The 17,295-nt window shown below is 41.0% G+C and overlaps 1 protein-coding gene across 1 annotated transcript in view; it reads left to right on the top strand.

Annotated features, from left to right (window-relative positions):
* The window catches only part of RNF43 (ring finger protein 43), a 58,943-nt gene extending 43,795 nt beyond the window's left edge, over positions 1–15,148 (top strand). The window contains exons 2-10 of the mRNA XM_075854093.1: positions 2,068–2,190; positions 5,194–5,268; positions 7,407–7,538; positions 7,665–7,766; positions 8,045–8,221; positions 8,530–8,632; positions 9,141–10,229; positions 10,959–11,198; positions 14,381–15,148. Of these exons, the coding sequence (XP_075710208.1) occupies positions 2,068–2,190; positions 5,194–5,268; positions 7,407–7,538; positions 7,665–7,766; positions 8,045–8,221; positions 8,530–8,632; positions 9,141–10,229; positions 10,959–11,005 (1,848 nt within the window). The 3' untranslated portion in view covers positions 11,006–11,198; positions 14,381–15,148. The remainder of the gene's footprint in view (positions 1–2,067; positions 2,191–5,193; positions 5,269–7,406; positions 7,539–7,664; positions 7,767–8,044; positions 8,222–8,529; positions 8,633–9,140; positions 10,230–10,958; positions 11,199–14,380) is intronic.
* The last annotated feature ends 2,147 nt before the right edge of the window (positions 15,149–17,295 follow it).

Here is a 17,295-nt window from a genome sequence, read left to right as displayed (position 1 = left end):
TTGCATGTGTGTGTATGTGCATGTTTGGAACATGTGTAACGCTATACATTCCTTTTATGTATGTTGGGCCATGATTCCCCTCCCCCTCTCATCTAGCTATATTGATTTTGTAACTTAGGAGCCACTTATTATCCTTTTGACTTTTTCTTTCTCTTGTATTGAGCATTGATTTAGGACAGATCTGATTTTTCGTGGTTTATAAGCGGACTGTTCAGTGCGAGATATATGCCAACTTGCGAATATCTATCTATACTATGTACATTAGTTCCCTGGGTAGAAATAGTTATGCTAAAAGATACAACTTTTTTGAGAGCTAGTCATCGCTTTTCTCCTGTACTATAGTAACATTGTATTGGCGGCGTACATCGGAACTTGCCCTAATAATTCTTTGGCTGATTGGAATTACAGAGTAGGGCTGGCCTGCTTGCCTTCATACTATATACAGAGAGAAGACTTTTTGTGGGGCCCGCTGGGATGATGGTATGTTTATCTGTGCATCTGTGTCCTTCTATCTTCAGACTAAATATTGTTCTCCTTCTCTAAGTACACAGACATTCCTTGTGGCTGGATTGGAGTGAGCGCTGGAGCCAGGAGCACAATTATTATATTCTCATAAGCAGGTTCTTGATGTTTAGAACGTCTGGGGACATTCCTATCTTCTTCTATCTCCTTCATTTCCTCCATCGAGCCCCTCAAACCAGATACCTGATATTGTTCATCTCCTTGCAAATATTTACCTTGCGCTCTCTCCTTGTTTGCCCACCGATCTCATTTCACTTGTCACTTTTTTTTCTGTAGCTTTCGGGCTGTATGGATATTGTTCAGTGTGGTATAAGACTGCATTTTTTTTCCTAAGCTGCTTATCAGATGCTCTCCGTAAAGCTTATTTTTTTTAATGCTATGCCAAGCAAAGCAGAGGTATTGTCCATGGAAGACGGGAACACAATGGGAGCGGTTTTTGTTTTTTTTACACATCAACCAGTGTTTATAAGTTGGAATTTATATCTGGCTCTCGTAAGATTTAACATTTTTAGAGCAGTGAATGACTCCCATTAAATTCCACTCACACCCTCTCTGACGATCACAGGTCCTCAATATAGGCCGCCCAAAAGTTGGCCGAGCTAAGGTCCCATTACCAACCTCTACCACCACTCCGGCAGCCTTTTAGGTGAAGTAGGGTTCAATTCTTGAACGAAGGCTGAGCTTCACTCAAAGTTTGGTTTATGGCCAGGACGGGTCTGATACCTCGATTTTATAAGAGCGTCTTATAGATACCAAGAGTTCTTAGCAACCTGCCTGAAATGAGACACTAATGAATATGTTCTGATCTTATCTCTTGACTGTTCTTTCGTCTCACAAGATGGCTGCCTCTGCTGTATGTCGGCAACATAACTCAACTGACTAGTTGTGACAAGTAATTAAAAAATAGTTCTCTTAAAATAAAGAAATTGAAAGATGTTTCTTATGTAACATAGAGGATGTCACATTCACATATTTTTAAATGCAAATGGTTTTTTTCTAAAGTCTTTATTTGTTAAAACTGAAAGTTCTGACAAAGTTGTGAACCAGTAAAATGAGATTTGATTATCCATCACTGACACTTATTCTATTCTATCACCTAAATGAACACCGCGGCAGGGGAACAGAATATGTGTCGTCATCCTTTCCCCTTCTGAGCACACATACAAAAGACAAACCAACATAAATTTTCTTCCACAATCCGGCATTGGGTGACGGCAATCGCCTTCCTCGTGGCAGCCGTGAGTGGAAGTACTTTAGGCACATGTGAATATATAACTACAGGCATGTCTATGTGGGTGACCACACCGGGGCTCCACAAGTACATACAGAATTGTTGTTGTCACCCATGGGCTTTGATATCTTTTGCTAAGCTGGAACCAAAATATATACAGGTCAGAGATTAGCAAACCGTTTTTCTAAAACATTATTCATTAAGGAGTCTAAGAGCCTTTTTTTTCCATCAAAGTTTTGCTTTCATCGCTGTAATTTTATATAATCTTGTAAATCATTTTATGGAGTTCTTACAAGTGTCTTTTTCTCTTTTAGTTTCATCCGCTGTCTCTTTGCAACGCCAGTGATGATGACCCGCCAAAAACTGAATTCATTTCCATTGTGAAACTGGAGAGCCCAGAACGTTCCCCACAACCGTGCCTATCCCTGGCAAGCAAGGTAAAGTGTCTTTGTAACATGAATCATGTCAAACCCTGTCCCCAAGATCTCAACGGACCACTACTACGGGGGTTCGTGCTTCTGTACGTGCTGCTTGTTTGACAGGGTCAATCCATGTCTTCCTATCAATTTTTCCCACTTACCCATCCATACGGAACACTTGTATAGATGGGTGGCAGGTAAACAAGCAATTCTTCCTTTGTTCCCAAGATCCGTTCTTGGAGTGGCCATACATGTAAGATTGCTGCCCCAGCTAACAGATACGTCCCCTGACTTCCCCATAAACCTCAATTCGTAGAGCAATCATGTTTACTGAGACCTCTGACAACGCTTATTTCCCAGGGGTACAAAGAATTATTATGTTGAAATCCACCAAACCCGATCCTCGTTGTCCCCTTTGTTTTTAGGGCACAGCCAGACTTCTCCCATACACATTAGATTATTAGTAGGATGTGTTGACATTTATCTAGTTTGTATGCCTAGCCTTGCGGGCAGTTTTAACATAGGTTGTATTCGCATATGACCACTACATAAACTCTTACTTTAGACATGTTGATGTTAAATCATGGAGCCTCCTAAATGATTGTTTATAGAATACGGGAAGAATGGCAAAATCTGAACCAATTCTTTTAGGGACATTGTAGAATATAGAGACATCCCCATGAGGAATTAGTAGCATAGTGTCCAGGGTAATGATGCGGCACGGTCTCCCTGGGTACTTTTTTCATCCTGCTTTTGATCAAACACGTGGCTGCTGACCTCTGACCGTGCACCTGAAGTAGTGGAATGCAGTGGGGGTAGTAGTAGTAAAAAAAACATCTGTTCCCCCCCCCCCCCTCTTTTGTGTATGTACTGCAATTCTCTACACTGCACTCAGATGGGAATTTTGGTTAGATAATTCCCCCTGACAATTATTTGGAGTTTGCGAGTAATACTCCCATCATTGTGCCTGGACTGTAGAAAAGTTTAACCTGAGAAAACTTTTAGCTGGACTTGAATATTTTTTAAAAATTCGTTGATCCTCCCAAAATATCTAATGCCTTTTTTATTCCATTTCTGGTTAGCCTGTGCAGGTGTTCATGACAAGATTCCTTCCACTCGAGTACCTGCGATTCATAGACATTAGATATTTGTTGGCAAATCGAGACCATTTTGTTAAGATCTGCTGACAGTCTAATGTCTATAGTGAGCCAAAAGTAGCTCCTTTGACCTCCCAATAATACAGTTATGGTCTTGAGATATGGACCTCTAAGGCCGGATTCACACGAGCGTGTTTGGTCTGTGATATATGGACCGTATGCCGGCAGTATTTCCCGGACCGAACACACTGCAGAGAGCCGGGCTCTTATAGTCATAGTTATCTATGACACTAGGCGTCTCTGCCTCGCTGCGGGAAAACTGTCCCGTACTGTAATAAAGTTTTCAGTACGGGACAGTTTTACGCAGCGAGGCAGGGACTTCTAGCGTCATAGATAACTATGACGATAGGAGCCCGGCTCCCTGCAGTATGTTCGGTCCGGGAAATACTGCCGGTATACGGTCCGTATATCACGGACCGAACACGCTTGTGTGAATGTGGCTTTAGTTTTGTACCAGTATCTTACATCTGATATCAGTCCTGTAAGGGGTGTGGTTATTTCACCATTGCCCTGACATACAGGTATGGATATGTTCACACGGGCTATTTTCAGACGTTTTTCGGGCCATGAACGCCCTGAAAAACAGCTAAAAATGCGGGGGCTCAACGCCTCCAAACATCTGCCTATTGAGATTTCAACGGGAAAAATGGCGTTCCGTTCTCACGGAGCGTTTTTTACACGGCCGTTTTCAAAAACGGCAGCGTAAAAAAAGCCTCGTAAAAAGAAGTGCATGTCACTTCTTGAGCCGTTCTTGGAGCCGTTTTTCATTGACGCAATAGAAAAACGGCTCCAAAAACTGCCGTAAAAAACGCAAATTGCTTCAAAAACGGCTGAAAACCAGAGGCTGTTTTGCATTTTCAGACTTTATTTGTTAAGCGTATGAACATACCCTAACGCTTCGTTCACATCTGTGTTGGGACTCAATTTATGGGTTCCATCTGACATTTTTGTAAGGGGAACCCATGAACGGAATCCAGACTAAAACCATAGGTTTCTGTTTGCATCACCATTGATTTCACTGATCCGGTACACATGGTTTCCGTTTGTCACCGTTGTGTAAGGTTTTCATCATTTTGACGGAATCAATACTGTAGTAGACTGGACTATTCATTCCATCAAAACGAATGAACCCTTACACAACGGGGACAAACGGAAACCATTTGCATCGAATCCGTCACCATTGAAATCAATGGTGATGCAAACGGAAACCTTTGGATTCCGTTAATGGGCTCCCTTGACGGAAAGCTCCGACGAAACCCATGAACGGAGTCGCGACGTAGATGTGAACGAAGCCTTACAACAAAAGCATCCAACTTGTGTAGGACTGGATCAAGGCCTACAGCAGAGTCCTGATCTGGCACACTATTTCTAAGATAAATGTGCAGTTTCCAACACACTTAAAGGGATCCATTATAAAATAGGAACCAGATAGATAAACAAAGTGTTCCTACCAAAACCACCTTTTTATGTCTAACAATGTAGACATTATGATGGGCGAACCAATATTTATTTGTTAAAATCACTTGGAACAAGTAAAATAGTGTAAGGAGCTTGCCACTCCAGCATCGATACACTGCATGTTCATAAACAATAACTCAACTCACAAAACGTGCACCTTCAATGGGCTTCGATATTGAGCGTTTTGTGAAAGAAATGATGTGTATAGGGATTTGTGCAATGACATATAATATAATAGCACATGGTGCCGGCTTAGTTAAGGTTCCCTAGATGTTTCTTTTGAGAATATGATACCTAAAAGTGTGCCACTCCGCTCTGACTCCTCACCCTCCTTTCTCTCCAATCCCTTTCTTTTCCTTTGTACTCTGGTATCTGCCCTCCAGTAATCTCATGGTTCTTATTTCAGGTTCGGCTTGCAGGGGAGAGGGGTTCTCGAGCTATAATCTTCGATATTAGTGACGATGAGCATGCTGCGTTGCAGGTAATTCTAGCACTTTATACTTTGTGAAATCTGTATACCAACTTTTTGTATCTGTAGGCTATTTAAAAATGTTCTCTTCTGCTACATGAAAAGCAAATCCCCAGTTCCTCTTATTAAGGCTCAATTCCATCAGTATATGTTTGCCATTAATATGATAATAAAATAGTAGTATTTACTTATATGCTTGCTCTAATTGAAATTTGCTCTCCATGCTCTGAGCTGCAGTGTAAAGCATGGGTGAAGGACTGAGCAGCCGCCAAAACCTCTGATGATACAGGAAGCCGATTTCACTCGCACTCCCATCAGACGATGCAGCACACTTCAGTCAATAAATATAGTTCTACTGAACAAAGCTATTGAGCGGCCGACACTGAAGTAATAAATAGGTCAGGATTACTCATAGGGAGTTACATATCCTATTGTAAGGCCACAACTGAAAATCTCCACTTGGACTTTATCTCTATAGTTAACTTCATTATCCTGCAATACTATTTGCCTATTGTCCATGTGGTTAAAGGCTATGGAAACCTTTTTTAATTTTTTTTTTTAATTATTATTTTTATTAAATCAACGTGGTTTGTAAGCACTTTTTTTATTGACTTTTATTTTTTTTTAAATTTACTTTTTGCCATACAGCTTCAATCTATCCTGTATATGTACCCCTCATGCACGAGACCGTGTGCGCCGCCCGAGTCCCGTCAGTGATCCGAGGAAAGATAGAACATGTCTTCTCTTTCCTCGGATTGGAGAATCAGGTCAGTTTTCACGGACCCGATTCACCCGCTAAAGTGAATGGGTCCGTGAAGACGATCGGGTGCCACTCGGATGCAGTTAAAAACGGCCCAAGTGGCACAACGGTAGTGTGCATGAGGGGGTTGGAAGCTGTATTGTTTTCTCTCAGCCAATTTTGTCAGTTCTGCTTAACTGACAAACTTAGATGTGATCGTTATAAGCTGGATTCTGTGTGTCAGAGACACGTAAGACCCGTTCTCAGCCGGGCCATCAGTTCAGCAAAACTGACGGAATCGGCTGAGAGAGAACGATACAGCTTCTATATATGGACGCGGTAACGTAAAAAGGAAAAACATTTTTATATAAAAGTCAAATAAAAAGTGCTTAAAATCACAGAAGTCATTGATTTAATAAAAAAAAAATTCAAATGTTTTCATAGCCTTTAGTTTACGAATGATTCTCCCTTAAATATAAAAAAAAACTAAAAAAAACTCACTAGTAAATCTAGATCTCTGAGCTGTGCCCTTTCTGTTGAACCATTTCTAAGTTCTATTAGAGAGCGAGCTGGGTGTCCTAACATTATGGTCACCATTACAGATTTCACAGGGTTTGTCTCTTAGATTTTCATAGTTACCATTATACATTCCTTGATCTCATATTACTGCATCACTTATCAGATTTACCATTGACGATTCTAGGAAAGCTGAGTAACAACTTCTTGGGTAATAGTGGAGTTTTCTATTTTAGGAGAAAATGCTCTTTAAATCAGCAAACCTCTAAATACACTGTTCATCTGACACATGATTTGTTGGGTCCCATAGCGTTTATATGAGTGTTTTACCTTTTGTAACTAGACTTATTTTAGTTATATCTGTCATCGGGAAAAGTTACGTATCGAAATCTCTAAATTTGGAAGTTTTGGGAAAAATAAGGCCGTATACACACAAGGGCAGCTTTTTATACTGTTGTGAATTACTAGGTATTACAATGTATTAAATGGGATTTTACATGTCATCTAAACTGTGACTTTCATACAATTCTTAATGGAATATTACAGATGTAAAAGTGCAAATACACTGAAACATGCTTAACAACTCCAAAAGAACCTAATAAGAGAACAGATCAACTAAGAAAGGAGGAATAAACCGTAAAGGGAGAAAAAAAAGGGTGGGGGTTTATAAATAAATAGTATATGTGGAAATTGTATGAGCCAATTCTTATCTGTGGGCAGGAACTGTCCTTCAGATTCGCTAGCGTGGACAAGAAAATAGCAGATCCTCTTTATCAGAACCAAAAAAAATTTTTTATTTTTTCTAAAAAGGGTAGATCTGTACAATGTTTGACATGTATGTATGACGATGTGGAGTTTGGCAATATCTTACAGTATTGATTTTCCTATATCTTAGCTACAACAACCCGCTGATCTAAATCCACCTGTGGTCCTCGTACAAGGCCGTGATGCAGAACGGCTGATGAACCTTGTGCACAACAACACTGAAGCTAATGTGAAGATTGAGGTTCAGGAGCCATTGAAGCTGGTGAGGCTGGTGTATATGGGGTTGATATGAGGGTAGGGGATAGGGTTGAACTTTGTTTGAAGTAAGCCATTTCCATACAGTTACAGAAGGGTTTCCGGTACTCATAAAAGATTTCCCTTTTTATAGATTGTCCATGACGTCTGGATTTTGGCCACGGTGGTTGGAACAATGTTCATCATTGTGATCTACTCTGTGTTTCGACTCCGTTGCAAGCAAACTACAGCACAGGTAATGGACCTCTGAAAGGGAGTTACTTGCTCTGTACAGAAGAAGGATTCGGCATTGATAAATAGCCCAATATTATATGTAATACATGATGCACACAAAGATTGGGACTGTACACTTTCACGGAACACAAACCTTCCCACGTCCCAATCTCCACCTTACCCACCTTCTTCTTTGGTATCCTAAAGACCTACTACCTATTGTAATTTGGGGATAAAATATTACAAGGGTTTGGGCAATGGGCAAACCATCATTCTACTATGTATCTGCTCTTTTTGTAGGATTCTGTACAGCAACAGACTGCGCTGGCCATAAGTCGCCTTGGTACGAGAAAATATCAGTCACGTGTAGCAAGAGATCATCATAGGAGTTCAAATGGTTGTCAAGTAGAAACTGGCAGTACCAGCAGCTCTATACCTGTGTGTGCCATATGTCTGGATGAGTTTTCGGATGGACAGGTAATTCGTTTACAACGTTGATGAGTTTGGGCAAATATGACGTCCAACACATCCTGCAGTCTTTGTCTTCTGTTTTGGTAGGCAGCAATGTTGGGGAAATGTATTAAGACTGCAGTCTTAACAAAAATAAAAATTGGCATAAAGTGAGACACGTTTACTAAAAGGAAAAAGCCTCTTAATAAATGTGTTGCATTTTTCGGCAAAGCCATGTGCTACAATTATGGAAATTACTTAAATTGTATTTAAAAAAAAAAAAAAATTGTTGGACTTGCAAGGAGCAATGTCTCTCTTGGACTTTTTCGTTGTAGGATTTGCGGATTTTACCTTGTTGCCATGAGTATCACCTGGATTGTGTGGATCCTTGGCTGAGGGATAATCGCACCTGTCCCCTCTGTATGTTTGACATCCTGGGTAAGTTTGCACATATTGTTGGATGATGAACTTGCAACACTGTGAGTTAGTGGGAGCGTCAGCTGCTATCCATGAATGATATAGAATTGGCTATAGCTCCCCTCCAATTTTGCTTCTAGAAAATATTAACTTTGCTCTTTACTTGTTTGTGCAATGACAAAATCGTAAGCAATAAAATCAAATGAAGTGCTATAGATCTCAAGGACTCTCGGTTTTGCGGGGTTACTGTGGCTCGTGACTGTATTCATAAGTAACTGCTAATGCAAACTGCTATCATTTCATGTAGAGTACTTCTATAAAAGTTTTTATATTATGGCTTTCTTGTATGAAAAAGAAATTCAGACTAAGAAGCTGTAAAACGAAAATGTTCAATTCTGAATTTTCCATTCTCTATGGTGATAGGATACATTTTAATACATTATTAGCTAGATTTTGTGTTTGTAGTTCCAGTCATCCCATCAAAGTAATAGGTTGCAGCACTAACAGTTTTGGCTTTCTATGTTTACAGCGGAACCGAACACTACTTCACATCCTCCACCAATAAGACCTCCCTCACATCCACAGTTTTGGAGGCGATATCCAGGAACTGCTCACTTCCAGTATCCCCCTCATACTCATGCGGCTCCATTAATATATCCCCCACTGAACAATAGTATATTTTTGTCTCGCTCCCCATATACTCTTGGTACTGGACTTCAATGGGAAGCAGCAGTGCCTCGCGCTCACCGTCGTACACCAGAGGGACCCAGGGAAGTTGGAATTTCTCCACTCTGTCAGGTGTCCAGTGGATATTTACCCGATGACCCAGGCAGTGATAGCAGCTCAGGTCCTTTTAATGGCTCCTCCAGTGAGAATTGTACGGATGTCAGTCTACGTTGCTTACAAGGATCCTCCTCCTCCTCTTCTTGCCACAGCTCTCAGAGCAACCCAGGAGACTCACCACCTCCAGCACTTGCCTCTATTATTCTACCTCAGAATGATCTCCCAGGATTCAAATCTGTTGTGCCTACCCAAAGTTCTTACGCCAGCCATTTTCACTACCACCAGCACCGACATCACCACTACAAACGGCAACAACCCAATTCATCTCACCCCCAAAGACCGAAACGAAGACCTCGACCTTCTAGGGGAGAGGCAAGGACAGATCTTGGGAGTCATAGGGAGCACAGGTCAGCTAATGGCCATTGTGGGGAATCTAGATCTCTATTGACTCGAAAAGAGCTAAGAACTCATTCATCAAGAAACCACCTTGATTCAAGGATTAGCAGGGAAACTGTGAGGCACAGCCAGTCCTCGCCTCAATCTGCATCATCAGCGCATGAGCAAAATGTACCTGAAGCCCCAATGTCTTCCAGGGGTCATAGGAGTGAACCTCCAAGTAGAAGTCATCGGAAGAAAAGATCATCTGCACAGGTGCATCTTCCTCCTTATAGCACCCGCCACTTGAACACAAGCAATGGTGCGCAGCACTGTGAAAGAGTCCATCCACTCTGGACAGATGGAGCCAGACTACCACATACAAGAGTGAACACACATCGGGAAAACACCGCAATGATGCACTTGTACCACCCTCCTCATCACACTAATCACAGCCAAGGTAAGTCACATCAACTAGGGAAACGAAAGTATTCCAAATGTAAGCTCACATTGGTAAATTCCTCATTTCTATTGCATCTTGTCACTGCTATACTTTTATTTGCTTTTTTACTCTAAACTTGTTTGTAATTGTACCATTTGTTTGGCCCGCTCAGTCTTTTTATGTGTTCAATGGCCAATTTACTGGCATCAGCGGACATGCCCCATTTCAGTAACTGATCCATCTGTACAGCGCTGGCAGCCGCGTGTGGGTCTTGGTTCTCCACCAAGAGTTGGCCTGTAGTTGACTAGTAAGCCAGCTTAGTTCAGCTACATAGTTGAACTTTTGTTAAAATAGAGCATATCTGCTAACACAAGTATATTAAGAAATGGCTATAAAGCAGATTCCTAACATATTTGAAGGCTGCAGCTTTATTAGACTTGAATACTCTTCATGGCGACAGTAATACGATGTCCTGTTCTTGCGTCCCGCTAAAGCCCCGTTTACAAATCACTTCTGCAAGAGAACATTGTTACGTATAGAGAATCAATTTTCAACAATGATAAACTATATTTCTTTGCTATTATTATTATTATAAATGCTTGGAATTTTTTTTAATTGTAGCGATAATTGGTATGTATTAACCGGCCTGAACGGAGACATAACACCCTGCAAATGCTTGAATCTTTAGACTTTTTTTTTTCTTTAACTTTTTTATTTTCTTGGTTTTTTTGCTTTTTTTCCCTCTAGGTGCTGGTACTGAAGAGATTGAAGCTGTATGTGAACACGCAGTGTAAAACTTCAGGCATTACAACCATGTATGGCATGATCCACCAGTGCAGGCTCCGGTGATGGGGACTTAAAGTCCCCAGCACGCTGCCTCTGTATCCAAGCTTCCAGATTTTCCCTTAGCCTCCGCGGTCACAAAACACCCGTTTCATCTCCATAGAATCTGTGCAGCTGCTAACAGAGCCGAGAACATCTGTGCATGTGAGTTTACCCTTCCGGTTCTTAAGCCTGATGAGAAAGGTCTAATACATCGATCGGTTTTTCTATGTATATTCATTTCGTGCCTCGTTGTTTTGCCAAGAACTTCATACAGCTTAGTAAAATTGAATAAGATATGCTGCCTAAAAGAAACGAAAGGGTTAATAACAGATATTATTTATACAATGCTCCATATAGATATTTTATTTTTTATCAGTTGATAGAAAGTAAGCAGATTTTGGCAGCTTCCAAAAACCAGATGCAGTTCGCTGCCGTGATGTAAATTGAGTAAGCACGTTTTCAGAATAGTTTATTACAGGAGTAGGTGCCGTATAATGATCCAGCTGTTTAACCAAACCACAAGCCAATAACTATAATAAAGGGGATCCTCAAGATCATTTGCGCTCACTCTAAATCTATATGCCTTTTTGCTGTACTGGAATTCTGCTTTCCATGTGCAGAATTCTTGGTGAGTTTGTGGCAGGTTATGTTTTAACACACCAACCAATCCATCTGAACAAGCAGAGCTGCTGTGTAAAGGAGGATGGCGGGACAGAACAGCAGTCTGCGCCTGTGATGAGACAAGAGGTGGAGTTTGAACTTCCTCAGACTCCCTTTAGAAAATGCAGTTAAGCTGGAGTCCGTGATCACTGCTCCACCCTAATAGAGCAAAGCTAAAAAGCAGCTAACATTGGAGACGTTTTTTTTAAAATAAAAAATATATAATATATAGAGAGCGAGAGTCCTTCTCAATGAATTAGAATATCATCAAAACGTAAATTTACTTCAGTAATTCAATGCAAAAAGCAAAACTTATATATTATATAGATTCATTACACACAGAGTGATCCATTTCCAGCATTTTTTTCTTTTAATGTTGATGATTATGGGTAACCGTTAATGAAAACCCAAAATTTAGTGTCTGAGAAAATAGATTTTTAATACCACAATGTTGGCCTACTGAAAAGTATGTACAGTATCTGCCCTCAATACTTGGTCGGGGCTCCTTCTGCATGAATTACTGCATCAATGCGGCGTGGCATGGGGGCGATCAGCCTGTGGCACTGCTGAGGTGTTATGGGAGCCCAGGTTGCTTTATCGGCCTTCAGCTCGTCTGCATTGTTGGGTCTGGTGTCTCTCATCTTCCTCTTGACAATACCCCATAGATTCTCTATGGGGTTTAGGTCAGGTGAGTTTGCTGGTCAATCAAGCACAGTGACACTGTGGTTATTAAACCAGGTGTTGGTACTTTTGGCAGTGTGGGCAGGTGCCAAGTCCCGCTGGAAAATGAAATCAGCATCTCCATAAAGCTTGTCAGCAGAGGGAAGCATGAAGTGCTCAAAAATTTCCTGCTAGACGTCTGCGCTGACTCTGGACTTGATATAACACAGTGGACCAACACAGTTGCTCAGCGGTCCAAAGTCCTGTTTTCAGATGAATGTAAATTTTGCATTTCATTTGGAAATGAAGGTCCCAGAATCTGGAGAAAGAGTGGAGAGGCATCGATCTAAGTTGCTTGCGGTCCTGTGTGAAGTTTCCACAGTCAGTGATGGTTTGGGGGGCCATGTCATCTGCTGGTGTTGGTCCGCTGTGTTATATCAAGTCCAGAGTCAGCGCAGCCGTCTACATTAAACATTAACAGAAAAAATGCTGGAAATGAATCTATAGAATGAGTTTCAGTTTTTGAATTGAATTACTGAAATAAATTAACTTTTTGGTATTCTAATTAATTGAGAAGGACGTGTGTGTGTGTGTATAATACATCTACATTACATATATGTTCGTATTGGTGAATGCTTGCTTATTTTTTATTATATATAAATATATACACTCCTCAACATTGAAATTGCAACACCAAGCAGGGCAAGCCGTAAGGTTATACAAACTCAAACCTCAATAATCAGATCAAGTGGTGTGGGATGATTGTGCGATCCCTCCTGTTTGTCAACGTGCCAGTTATTGCCACTTGTTGCAAACGGAGAGGGTGCAGAATGCTTGAACTGAGAGACCTTGGTTTTTCACTCTGGCAGATCGCTACGCGCCTAGGCCGAGATGTCAGCACTGTTCAACATTACGTGTCCCGGAGGTTGCAAGAACGACAACTAATGGGAATGACAGAGGTGTGCAGAGGGGAACCTCTGCAGGAACGGATCGCCTGATTGGAAGAATGGGGCGTAGTGATCCATTCTGTACTGCAAGTGAAATTGGACGTCCCATCCCAAGGGCGGCAAACCGTGTCGACAAACCATCATAAGGCGTCCAGCTACAGGTGTTCCATTGACGACACGCCACCGCTCGCAAATCCTATCATTATGCACAGCAAAATGGCAATGGAGATTGGAATAGAGGTCTATCCTCTTCAGCAATGAGTCCCGCTTTTATCTTGGACGCAATGATAGCCGGAGATCGGTCTGGAAACCATGTGGGCAACGCCATGAAGAGGCCTTCACAAGGTAACGTCACACTGGTCCTACTCCCGGGATTATGGTGTGGTGTGGCATATTGTATGATAGCCAGAGCCCTCTAGTCTTCATTTAAGGTACACTAACCGTTCAGCGTTACATTGATTTGGTTGTGGAACCAGTGGTACGGCCATTTCTCCAAAGTGTCCCAGAAGGCGTTTTTCAACAGGACAATTCCAGGCCGCATGTTGCTCATGCTACAGTGAGCAGGCTGTGTGGCCTGCTGCATCACCGGACTTGTCTCCCATCGAGCACATCTGGGACGTAATTGGTCAGCAATTGCGAAGGGAGCTGCCAGCAGCCAATCTTGATGAGTTACGTGCCCAAGTGCATTCAGCGTGGCATAACATTCCTCAGACCATTAATAACCTCATTGATAGCATGCCAAGACGTATAAGTGCGTGTATTTCTGCACATGGTGCTCATACTCGATACTGAATAAATCAAGATGTTTGGAATATTTTGTTTTTAATTTTTTTATCATTTGCATATCAGTAACATGTTTATCGATCCTGTGATTTCCACAATTCCAAAACATTTCCTTCTTGGTGTTGCAATTTCAATGTTGAGGTATATATATATTCTGCAGCTGGTTTTTTTTCTACAAAACTGTGCCACTTTTGTCCATGGACTGTCTGTTATTGCACCGTCATTAACTTGTATTGTTAATGCCTATTTCTTGTAATCCTAATTTTTATTTATTCTACTTGTATTGTCTTGTAGAATTTCCTCTGATAAGACCTTACAGAGCTCTGTTCCTTACTCTAGAAGAGTGCCGGATGCAGCTTCTCACAGACCACCTCTGTCACTTTAAAAACATTGATCCACAAGCACCATCCTTTACAACTTATTAAAGGAGAATTTATCTGCGAGAAAAACCTAACCAGGATTGCTCTGTGACTACCCTTGTGTGAACCTGAGTAGGAGGACATCCTCTTGGAGATATCCAGTGCATACCATTCAAAGTTTTTCTCCAGGACTGAACCATTCCATTGGAAATAGAATGTTGAGAACATACGGCTAAATTGCCGATGCAATATATACTGTATTCTATCAAATTCACTGGACACTAGGTGTTAACAATGATTTTAATTTGCACTTAATGATTCACTTTTATAGAATAGACTGAAAGCCGATTTTGGCCTTAAACCATTACTGAAACCTTATCTGTGATATGGCAGCTGTTGTGTTTGTAGTCTGAGATTCCAGGAATTGGGTACCTGATTGGTAACTTCCCCACAAATGACATTTCTCGGGTACTGCCAGTTAATCCCAGCTCTACATCACGAGACTAAGAAACTTTGTAAGTTAAATTCTACTTTCTGTGCCTCATGTCCCAAAAGAACTGATTGTAAGCTCTTGTGCCTCTTTATGCCTTGTAAAAAAATTGTATAAAAAATATATGCTTTGTGTATTTGTAAAACGTTTATATTTATGAGACAGAATGTGGTTCATTGAAGAACTAATGAAGATAATTTTCCTATGGATTTATGTCTTGCTCGTCATTTATTGTGATGCAAATAATACATAAGAATTGGTATAGAGTAAAACAATAATGTTGTCCATGGCTACTAATCACATATTTGCCTTTCTTTTTGGTTGTTTTTTATCTGGTTTTATTGAAAATTTTCAATATAGGCAAGAAAAATAATCATAGGTAGCAGAATAGAGTAAGTACCACGTAGGGTACAGGCTTCTTAACCACCCTACATAGATACGATAAAAAATAAATATCAATATACAGTATGAAGTAGAGGTCAGGCCAGAGCGCAAAATGGGAAAATGTTGCCTATTTGAGGGGCGTTTAACAAACCGATATACACAATACAAGGGTACAAATACTGCTGTGTAGAAGTCCAGTGAGAGCGAATTGATATTGAATGGCAAACCTATTCCCTCGATAGTAGAGGGGAAGCAGCATTGTGCGAAGGAATTTGTGTCTGGCATTAGATTCTCAACTGTAGAGTTACTCAAAGAGAAAAAGTTGAGTTTTTTGACCCAATTGGTGTATTGAGAGGGTTTCAGAGTCCTTTCTATTTTAATGGAATAAAGACCTTGGTTGCTTGTATAAGCTTAGATAATCAGAGCAGTTTTGGGTTGGTCTAAAACCCAAGTAAGGTACCCAAAGTAAAACTTTCAGAAATAAGAGAGATGAGTTTATGACCGATGTATTTTATTTCTCTCTTGACTGCCTCCCAGAAGGTGACAATTCTCGGGCAATAAGAGACTCAGGCGCAGCCAGGAATCTCCAGCAAAGGTTTGTTAACTATTTTTTTTTAAAATACAGGTGTCCGCTGTGAGTAGTTTTAAATGAACTTTCTTGAATTCTCCCACAATAGGCGAAACCATGTGAGTTTGACAGGATAGTTTTAATATCTAATTCTAAAATTGCCTATCCAATTCACTTTCCCATTCCCTCACTCAATACGTTTTTGTACTGGAACCCTAAAGTAAGTAAATGTTAGATTAAGCGCGAGGGTAGTAGTTATTTGAAGTTTCTTAAATTAGTTTAAGGGCTGATTCAGACTAACACGTTTTGCGTCCGTGCCGGCCAAATGGTTTTCACGCGGCTCGCGCGGACCTAGAGAAGTCTATGGGGCAGTGCAGACAGTCCGTGAGTTTTGCGCAGCGTTAGTCCGCTGCGTAAAACTCGCGACATGTTCTATGTGTCGGCGTTTTTCGCGCATCACGCACCCATTGAAGTCAATGGGTGCGTGAAAATCACGCATGCCCCACGGAAGCACTTCCGTGGGACAATCGTTGTTCACGCAATAACAGTAAAAGAATGAATGTAAACAGAAAAGCACCACGTGCTTTTCTGTTTACAAACATCCAAACGGAGTGTCATAAAGATGGCGGCTGCGCGAAAAGCACGCAGCTGCGCATCCATATGAACAGGGCACACGGAGCTGTCAAGTGCCTTTTTCGCACGCAAAACACCGCGGTTTTTTCGTTCGCAAAAACGTCACGTTTGTCTGCATCAACCCTACAGGCTATGTTCACCTTTTGAAAACTTTTTTTTTTAATTCGGCATCCGTGTGTTTGGTGCAACTTTTTATTAAATATTTTTTACTTGTTGAGATAAAGCTGCTTTGTATCCTGTATACAGAGCAGCTGTATGTAGCACTGAAAATTGTATCCATCAGGTCAGTGACACTGATGGGTTCAGTGTCTGCGGGTCAGACACGCAGGATCGAGCTGTTACTGATCACGTCTAAGTTCATAACTTATATGGGATTGAGAACAGGTGGATCAGGACCCATTGTCACTGAACCCGTCTGTCCCGCTGACCTGACGGATTCAGGACTCCACGCAAGGTACATCTGCTTTGTATCCTTCAGAGCAGCTGTATCTCAAAAAGTAAAAAACTTAATTAGAAAGTTGCACCAAATACACTGATACACATTTTTATAAAACACACTTTTTTTCAAAGATGTACATATCCTTTAAGGTCCTAAGCGGCAGTTTTATATTGCGTAGAAAATTTCTGTAGACTTGTTGGAAAAGGCCACGTACAAATGTTGGAAAAGAATCTTCTAGGAACTAAATTTCCGAAGTCTACATGTATAGGAGAAAGTGCACGACGTTTGCGTTAACGTGAGCAATGGTTTTTTGGGTACAATATAGGTTTTTATTAT

This window comes from Rhinoderma darwinii, chromosome 2, assembly GCF_050947455.1.
Source record: "Rhinoderma darwinii isolate aRhiDar2 chromosome 2, aRhiDar2.hap1, whole genome shotgun sequence".
Classification (NCBI taxonomy): Eukaryota; Metazoa; Chordata; class Amphibia; order Anura; family Rhinodermatidae; genus Rhinoderma; species Rhinoderma darwinii.
This window is presented reverse-complemented; position numbering and strand designations above follow the sequence as displayed.